Source organism: Musa acuminata, chromosome BXJ3-8, assembly GCF_036884655.1.
Source record: "Musa acuminata AAA Group cultivar baxijiao chromosome BXJ3-8, Cavendish_Baxijiao_AAA, whole genome shotgun sequence".
Taxonomy (NCBI): Eukaryota; Viridiplantae; Streptophyta; class Magnoliopsida; order Zingiberales; family Musaceae; genus Musa; species Musa acuminata.
The window spans coordinates 36,115,668-36,124,986 of NC_088356.1; the positions used below are offsets into that span (position 1 = coordinate 36,115,668).

Consider the following 9,319-nt stretch of genomic DNA (forward strand, 5'->3'; position numbering starts at 1 on the left):
CGCATTATATATACGTATAATAATACAATGTTAGGCCAAATGACATGTCTAACATCTTGTCAAGTGCTAATTAATTGAACACATTCCAAAGGATTGGTGGGCATTAGCAGCGGTGCATTAGTTTAAGGGATACGAATCTTAGGATGATCTATCCTGTCACCATGCACATGTTGACCATGTCATCTATTGGCATCATATTGCTCATCCATCAATGGCAGGACGACACGTAGCAGCGCGAGCCGCTCCCCGGCGTGAGACACGCTGACTGAGTCAGAAACCACGCGACTCGCTTAGATTTGGTGTTGGATCACATAAAGCATGCGTCCTTTAGCGTGTCTTTTATGTTGGATTGAGAGGAAATGAAAGCAATATTTACTTGGAATCCCATTCAACCTTACGAAATTAGATGAAATCAAAAAGGAATTACAACGTTCATTGATCTCCAGATCTGTCATGACGCAGGGAATTAACCGAGTCATAACCCGGTGGTGGCCAGGCTTAGCTTGAGGTCCAGCCCGGACGAGTCATCACGGACGGCCGAGTCCACGGCCGTGGAGGTCGGGACCTTGTTGATGGAGAACTTGGAGTAGGAGCTTGGTGCGGTAGCCACCTGAGCCACGTCGTAGACATGAGCGCGGCCGTAGCCGGCCGTGGTGCAGGAGAAGACGGCAGGTCCTGGTGTAACCCCGGGCGCGGATGAGGAGGGGAAGGCACACCCATGCGAAACGTGGAAGGGCGACGGCTGGTAGACCCAGTCGGCATGGCCGGGCCCAGGAGAGGGCGGACCAGCAGAGAGGAGGTGAGGCGGCGGAGTAAAAGCCGAGACAATCGGATTCCGAGGGTATAGGAAACCGCCGAAGCCGACGCCGCTGTGATGCAGCTGCTGCTGCTGCACTCGCTTCAGCTGCTGCCGCTCCTTCTTATGCGCGTTCTGGTGGCCACCCAGCGCCTGCGAGTTGGCGAACTCTCGGCAGCAGTACTGACACTCGTATTTCCTCTCCTCTCCTCCTCCACCACTTCCGCGTCCGCTACCGGAAGCGGTGGTGGTTGTGGGGGAAAATGAATCGGAGCCCACCCCGGTTTCCTCTCCCTCGGACACGTTGAACCCAAACAGCTTCAGCCTGGGGCTGCTGCTGTTTTTAGACGGGCAGTATCCGATCTCTGACATCTTACTCTCTCGTCCTCAGCCCGTCAAACAGATGTACACCAGAGAGAGAGAGAGAGAGAGACTTTATGTGGGGTTTTAGGGAAGCAGAAGCAGGATCAGCATCAGCATCAACTATAAGGAGGAGGAGGAGGAGGAGATGGAGAAGAGGTACAGATGCGGAGAAAACTTTGGAGTTTGGTTTGATTTGCATGGGTTGTTCTCATGTCTCCATGTATCTATATATAGCTCGGATTGAGGTATACTAAATCATTAGCGAAGAAAACAAAAAGAGTCTCATAGCAAGAGTAAGAAATGGATCTAGCATGAGAGAGAGAGAGAGAGAGAGAGAGAGAGGCCGCAGGAAGTAAGGGAACCCTAGATTGCGCTACTTAAGTATTATTTATGCGTCAGACTATTTTTCTAAAAGGAGTTTTGTTGTCTATATGTACCGCTTAGTTATTTGGAGAAGTGGCATCTGATGATAACAGCAAAAGAATGATATGATTTGAACTGAGTGGGTGCCACATTGATATACTTATATTATAGGTTTCATTGCTTTGTATCTGCCTAGTTAACACTAGAGCAATAAACATACACAGACACACAAAAAAGAAGTCCAACCCTGGCAGTGTGTGCGTGGCAATTTTGCTTGCTTTTAAGTTGGTGGGTTTCATGATGTGTTACCACATACATTCATGCCTGCCCATTACTTTATCATCAGTATTAGTCATTTGGTACATATGCTGCAAACATGGCCGTGTTTATTTTCTCTCAAAAAGATGCATCACATACTGCATGCACTCAATTGTACAAGTTCTTTGACTAGTACAAAACTTCACAGACAATGGAGATTTCAGGATTCTTTTTTCTACTCCACAGGATCCTGTTAGGATCTAGTAAGCCAAAGTTTGTATGACAGCTGGTAGGAAAGAAAGAAAAAATCTGACTTTGGGTGTGTTTTCCTCCTTTATGGGTTGCTCATCTGTGAAGCCAATGTTATTGAAGTTAGAGTAGGAGTTGCTATACATCTAGTTTACTCTTGTAAAATCTAACACAGACCATAAAGCAGATAGCCAAATCTTCGACATCATCGCCTATCACCAACACTTGAACATCTGTCTATCTCACTCACTCTAAAGCTTTCTTTCTTCCCATCTGCCCTGCTCTAAAGTCTTCTCTCAACTACCAGCAAACAATAATACATGTCACTTAGTGTTGCACAAAGAAGGCCACTTGCAGAAGAAGCAGAAGAATGACCATTCATTGACTGAGTGCATGGCTAAGCAAAATATTCCTCCTAGGAAGGTCTTGAAGAAGATCTGACGCCTCTCGATGAATATTTTAGAAAACTATGCATGCCATAGTTTTCTCCACTCATCTGCTTACTCCCAACAATCTCTTTTCCTTGGTAAACAGATATGATCAAGCATGTTCACGAGAGGATTAGGGAGTTCGAAGACAGTAGGCCTAATGCTTCCGTAGATCGATAGGAGGCTAGGATTAGCAAAGCACATGGCCTTTCCTTGATATGTGGAACAATTTAAGATGCTCAACACTGTACTGCAAGGTGTTATTTATTTACTCTTGCATGATACTAAGTATCTGTGATCTGAAATATTTTTCCCTTCCGACAAGCTTAGAGATGAGTATAAGCAGCTTTCTTGTGCTTTCTCTAAGTTTCATATCATATTTATGTAACTTGCAATTCACTATTGCAGCAACTCACACAGTGGTCAAAGAGTGTTAGAAGGCAGGGAAGACGGTGGTCAAAGTGTGATCGGAGATGGAAGTATTCCCCTCTCAATCCACCCTAAGTTCATTAGAAAAACCTTTGCAGGATTTCAGAGTGTTTTCCTCTGTATGTCTCCTTCTCATCAAAATATTAAGATAAATAATATATTTATAAGAATAAATCATAATTCATTAAGTACTCCTCTTACTAGATTCTTAATCTAAATCCTAATTTTAATCCACCAAGGAGATTTGAATATTCTAATAAGCACTCCTCCAGATAATTTGAATCTAATTAGGGTTTCTAAAATACTTATCAATTCTAGGAAATAGACTAATATTTTTTTGGCTTTGTTAATTGAGAGGATATAATATAATAGACATGTAAGATTACCCGAATCATGAGTGAGGTCCACCAAAAGAAGATAAGTGTACAGTGTACCGGTGGATGAGAGAGAGCTTCATATAATATTCACAGGATGACTTCATCCCCTTTCTTTTGGATTCAATTTGTGTGAATAATGGAGAAGATATGATTAAAAATAAGTTGGAAGCATGTTGACCATGCAAGTAATGTGGGCAGGACCCTTAAAATAAGCCCTTTGTATTCCAAGTGACATTACCTACTCCATTGAAAAGTTAATGATGCTTGGATGGAATTGACTTAAAGTCATGTGAAAGGTATCCTACGAACATACTTAATGGAGCCAAGCCCTAGAAATTAAGCCTACACCATAGTATTCAATGGAATTGTAGCCAATTCCATCATCTCCATTATCCAATTCTAGTCTCTAGTCTTTAGCTTAGTTAATTGAGGAGGGCAAAAGAATGGAGGTCAGAGTTAGAGTCTAGAAGACCAGTGTTGCAGATGGATGTGATGCTCCAATGGGAGGATTACAGGTTTCTGAGGTGAGATGATGTATCAGCAAATGGTTTTTGATACACTAAGGGTCTTTGGATTCTGAAACCATTTGTGATAATATTTGTGTCTGCTTCATTAAGTGAGGTGAGTTGTGTGAAGCTATGCAACATTATAAAACCATGGTCAGAACAAACAAACATATTCCATCAACATCAGCCCAAACCACTTCCAGTTTTGGAGCATCTACTTATTGACAGATTATTGTTGTTTAAGGAAACAGCTCATGGAATTCTAAGTATCCAACATGAAGAGAGAGAGAGAGAGAGAGAGTGCAAATAAATAATTTTACTGTCATGTCAAGGCTCATCCTCTGCATATGTAAGAAGAATTTGTCATCATGCACGCTAAATTGAAGACATGCATATGGTTTTGGTCTGTGACAATGTGTTCGAAATTATATTGTTAATTCAGGATTAATGAGCCTACATTTGATTATTGGGATTTGGGTACCTAATGGCTATTTCAACCCAACTTGGTCTACGATTCCAAGCCTCGAGTCTAAGTTAGCCAGCCCAATATTTTGTACAATTGCAGTATGGTCCAGTCCGATGCGCGAAGATCTTTAATCAAAATTCCATAGAGCAGCCCTCCAACCAGCACTTCTACGATGGTGTTCAAATCGATTTTCGATTCCTTTTGGTTAACATAAGTTTAGATTTATGTAATCGAACTAATTCAAGATCGATTAACTAGTTAATCAATTTATTATATATATATATATATATATATTTTATATTTATATTTATAATTAATGCTGAACCAATGAGTAGCTCTGAAGTCGACTTCTGCGACCCACAAATGGTGCATCCAAGATCTTATTTATTCTTCAGGTGGATAGCGTCATGCGCTCCGAGACCATAAACGTTGGCATACATTTCCAAGCGACCTTTCATGGAACGTGGGCCTTCCAAATGTGCATCTGGATAAGGAGGAAAACATGCATCCCATGATATTTGTGTCCCACCTGTTTGCTACTTGTCCATCAAACTGTTCATTCCTTCGATGACTGGTGCGGAATCAACCAGCACAGCTGCATTTAAGCCTGCCTTCTCTCCTTGCTCGTTTAATTGCTTTTCTCCTTCCCATAGTTTCTGATTCAAATGGAACAGCAGCGTTCAGATCATGAGACGAATCTTACGCCCTCGCATGAGGTCATTGTTTTACTTGCAATTATAGCATTTCAAGAGTTGTTCGATCGATAGTTTAACATCAGCATTTGGTTTTCAGGATTCATCTTTAGGGGCAAAGGAACTACCGTTTGCAGTGCTGTTGGTTAGCAGATTGAAAGAGAGAACGAGAGATGCCGAGATCGAGACGGCTCAGTTGTCGAATGATCTTCAGATGGCCAGAGGTGAAGCTAAAGAACTCTCTCTCAAGATCGAGGAATCTAATGCCAAAGCAATGGTCCATAAGTTGAAGCTTCAAAATCTGCTGGGGGACACCAAAAGAATCCTCCATGAAGCAAATCACAGTCACTACGCACAAGTGTTGACAGAATTGGAGGGCGTCAAGAAACAATCAAGGAAACTCCAACTTGAAATTTCTTCTGCTTTAGACACGAAAGCCAGCGCAGAGAGGGAAGTCGAAGACTCCTCCACGAAGTCGAGGTTGTTTGTGAGCTATATCGACGAGATAAAGGAGGAGATAGCGATAGCCACCGTCGAGGAAGCATTGATTAGCCTGGCTGGAATTGAAGCCGACAGAGAGCTCAAAGAAGTCGAAGCCCGACGTGAAGCAGAAGTCGATCGCTTTCGTAAAAGCATGGAAAAGACTAAGAGCACAATCAATGATCTCCATCAAGATGTCAACTATGCCGGGAAGCTGCAGAAGAAGCTGGCTGTGACTGCTTCAGATGTCAATGTCTTGCAGAATGAGATAGAGCTCATTAGAGCCATGGACAAGAACTGTCATCACAATTCCTCTGAGAACAGTTCTTCTTCACTACAATCTACTGATGCCGAACTAGAGACGGCAAAGAGAGAATTACTGAGCCTTAAACAAGGAGGCTTTCAGCTCATGGCTGAAATGGATGCTGTGAGGGACGTACTACAACAAGTAGCTTATGAGAAGGAGCATTCAAGCAACTTGAAGAAGAGAACGGACTCCAGTCTGGCGCATCTCAATCATAAGCTCAACAAAGCCATGTCCAAGTTGGAAATTGCCTCATTGGCCGAGAAGAGAACTCAAGCCGTAGTCTCCAACATCTCGGCGGCATTGCAACAAATGCAGACAGATATAGGTGCAGCCAAAACGGAAACACAGCGACTCACCGAGGAGATTGTAGCTGTAAGGATGGAGATTGTGAAGACCAAGGACCACAGTGTCTTGATGGAGGAGAGACTTGAGGCTGCAACGGATGAGCTCAAAGCAGCGAAAGCATCAGAAGCAGTGGCGCTCGAAAAGCTGAGAACAGTCACTGAAAGCGCCATGAGTGACCGAGCAATGATCTCAGCTTTGTATGGTTCCACTGTGACCATTTCGAAGCACGAGCAGGCGGCAGAAGCATCGGGAGATGATGGGAAAAAGCTTTGCAGAGCAAAGAAAGGAAATGTTTATAGGAAGGCAGTCCAGGATAGAGAACCAGAGAAGAAAATTGTGCAGGCCATCAGATCGAATCATGCAGCAGCAGTGGCAAGGAGATCTCTCACTGTCAGTGGTGTCCAAGGGGCAGCAAGGAGGGCGAAGGTTAGAGGGCCATCGGTTTCATCAGGAAGGCAGCAGCCCAGCGTCGTGTCTTCAACCTTATGCTTAGCGCCCAGGAGGAGGAAGACGATCTTGCTTAACCTAGTGAGATTTCTCAGAGGAAGCAAGTAGGTCATGAGAGCAAAGCCATGGCCGAGTGTGTTGTGGTAGAAGATACGGCTGGTGCCTTGCTGCAGAAAGCTGATAATTATCGTGATCTGTAAATTTGAACTACAGATAAATGAATGATGTATTATATCATATGACATGTTTTTGGCCTTTCTAGTGAAGCAGGACATTATTGCTCATACACAACTAGTTAGTTTGTGGCTTCTGTAATATTAGTATTCCAATGAAAGAAGGAGGTTTCTTTCCAATCGTATGAGTATTCGTGTCTAAGTTAGTCCTCGATCTCAAGCTCGTATGAGCCCCCTTGGGATGTGATTTTGGGTGGAACAGTGATTCAGACTCGAGAACTTGATGTTTCCTACAAAACTCAAGTTACTATTTATTTGCTTGAGGTACGAGTTAAGACCCTACATAATCGAAAAGGTCCAAGTCAGTCAGACCATATTTCTCTATTTTGCTTTCAAAAATTAGATTGTCTATGAAACTTTTTACTTTTCTAAGTATTATAGTACTAATTTGTAACTGGTTACTTAATTTTATATGATATTTCGAATGGAGTGGGCCTTACCGAGTATTCTTTGTTCTATTGCTTGTTGTTCTCTAAACAAAGAAAATTACTCCTTTGAAAAAAATACTATAAAAATATATTTTCTTTTTCTCCAAGAATCTTTTATAGTTGATTAGAATCCATATATGAATTTTGATTGATAGGAAAACGTTTAATTGTATATCGAGATCACTCGAAACCACTATTGTAGTTTACAATCGACATGCCTATTAAAATTGCCATCATTCATTAAGAAAACAAAATGGTTATTGGTGCAAAGCACCCATCATTTCATTCCAAAAGTTTTGAAATGTACAACAACGGGGATACATATTGAAACTTTTTTCATTCCATCCTCTTTCTCTTGTGCCATTGATCTCATTATGACTGGCTTTACATTATCAAGTAGACCTCTTAATACATTGGTTGCAAGATATGAATGTACAGAAACAAGAACCAATCCTCAAAAATATACAATGCATCACTACAAACATAATCATTTTGTTGTTACTTCAACAAAGATATATAGCTTCCAAAAGGTGGCTAGGATAAAAGTTGTATCAAGATTTCATGCTTCAGAGAATCAAGGTTGATAAGTATCTTACGAAATGGTAATTAGATTCAAGCTACATGGAGGATTAGAAATATGATAAAATTTAAATAAAAAATATATATCAGCAAATTAAAATTTATTAATATAAAATATATTATATATCTTAAGGTTTTGATGAGAGAAAATACTTTGGGTGTTCCTATGATTTTGTTTTTAGATATAGAAAGGATTGAGAAAGTAGTTTTTTTAATTTGTATAAAAGAGGATATATAAGATAATCATTACTTGAGTCTACGTTAAATAAATTAAGAGAAATATTCTTTATATTTAATTTTCTTGTATAGCATACAAGATATTTCATGACTTAAATTGGATCTTCTGACTTATACTATCGAACTAATTATATTTCTTATTTGACATACCTATGACATCTAACATAATCATTTTGTTGATTTTCTTATTTATATTTTTATATTAATCTTTGAATTTTCTTTTAGTTTCTACATATTCTGTCTCATAACATATTCATTTCATTTTATTGGACTAACTTGAAGTGTCATGGGAGCAGAGAATAAAGTTGGGTAGGCAGTCATATTTGCTCGTCGGTTAGGTCATGAGAGGACACAAAAGAAAAAGTATAGGATGCGGAGGGAGGTGAGTCAACGGTCCATTGTGCTGCTTTGACTTGTTATTCCACACATTTATTGTTATATTCTTCTGCTGTTCAATCTTCTTCTCAATGATGCCTGTGATTGCGCAGATATGACCAACCTTAACACCCTAATTTGGTCAATCATTTCTGAATCTTTCCAAAAAAAAGTTGACTTGCATATACCATATTGACATTTGTTATAGTCTTCTGCTGTTCAATCTTCTTCTAAATGATGCCTGTGATTGCGTAGATATGACCAACCTTAGCACCCTAAGTTAGTCAATCATTTCTGAATCTTTCCAAAAAAAAGTTGACTTGCATGCACCATATTGACATTATTGTTATACTCTTCTGCTGTTCAATCTTCTTCTCGACGATGCCTGTGATTGCGCAGATATGACCAACCTTAGCACCCTAATTTAGTCAATCATTTCTGAATCTTTCCAAAAAAAAGTTGACTTGCGTGCACCATATTGACATTTATTGTTATACTCTTCTGCTGTTCAATCTTCTTCTCAACGATGCCTGTGATTGCGCAGATATGACCAACCTTAACACCCTCATTTAGTCAATCATTTCTGAATCTTTCCCGAATAAAAAAAAAAAACAAACTTGCATACACCAAATTGACGATGCAAAAATTGCTGAAGACTTACTCAACCCAACACTGGCAATGATGATGAGAAGCAAAGCAAGTCTCACGGAATAAAAATTCCTTTATTTGTTTAGATAATTTATCTAACAAAATTTTACTAATCGATTTTTATGGGTTGATACTCTCTATTGAGAAACTATCGAAGAATATTTATTTTCATAAATTGATGACTTTTTCTAAAAATATTATTAATTTTAGTTTTTTTTTCCTACAGTCCCTGATTTGAAAATTGCTCAAACAATATCCCTTGGCGAGTTATTTTATTCATTTAGCCGTGGACATCTAAGCTATTAATTTTTGG

The 9,319-nt window shown here is 40.1% G+C and overlaps 2 protein-coding genes across 2 annotated transcripts; one reads left to right on the forward strand and one right to left on the reverse strand.

Moving 5' to 3' along the window:
- Positions 1-349: 349 nt before the first annotated feature.
- On the reverse strand, positions 350-1,460 carry LOC103994924 (zinc finger protein GIS3). The gene has a single exon (XM_065162517.1). The coding sequence runs from the start codon at positions 1,166-1,168 to the stop codon at positions 476-478; it is 693 nt and encodes a 230-aa protein (XP_065018589.1). The 5' UTR covers positions 1,169-1,460; the 3' UTR covers positions 350-475.
- Positions 1,461-4,795: 3,335 nt separating this feature from the next.
- Positions 4,796-6,859, forward strand: LOC135645039 (protein PLASTID MOVEMENT IMPAIRED 2-like). The gene is made up of 2 exons (XM_065163069.1): positions 4,796-4,951; positions 5,028-6,859. Exons 1-2 carry the CDS (start codon positions 4,901-4,903, stop codon positions 6,612-6,614), a joined length of 1,638 nt encoding a protein of 545 aa, XP_065019141.1. The 5' UTR covers positions 4,796-4,900; the 3' UTR covers positions 6,615-6,859.
- The last annotated feature ends 2,460 nt before the right edge of the window (positions 6,860-9,319 follow it).

Excerpts from the sequence above, each read along its gene's own strand:
- LOC103994924 (XM_065162517.1), bottom strand. The coding sequence starts at position 1,168 with ATGTCAGAGATCGGATACTGCCCGTCTAAAAACAGCAGCAGCCCCAGG.
- LOC135645039 (XM_065163069.1), top strand. The coding sequence starts at position 4,901 with ATGGAACAGCAGCGTTCAGATCATGAGACGAATCTTACGCCCTCGCAT. Across the intron at positions 4,952-5,027 it reads ATCTTACGCCCTCGCATGAG|GATTCATCTTTAGGGGCAAA; the intron begins GTCATTGTTTTA and ends TTTGGTTTTCAG.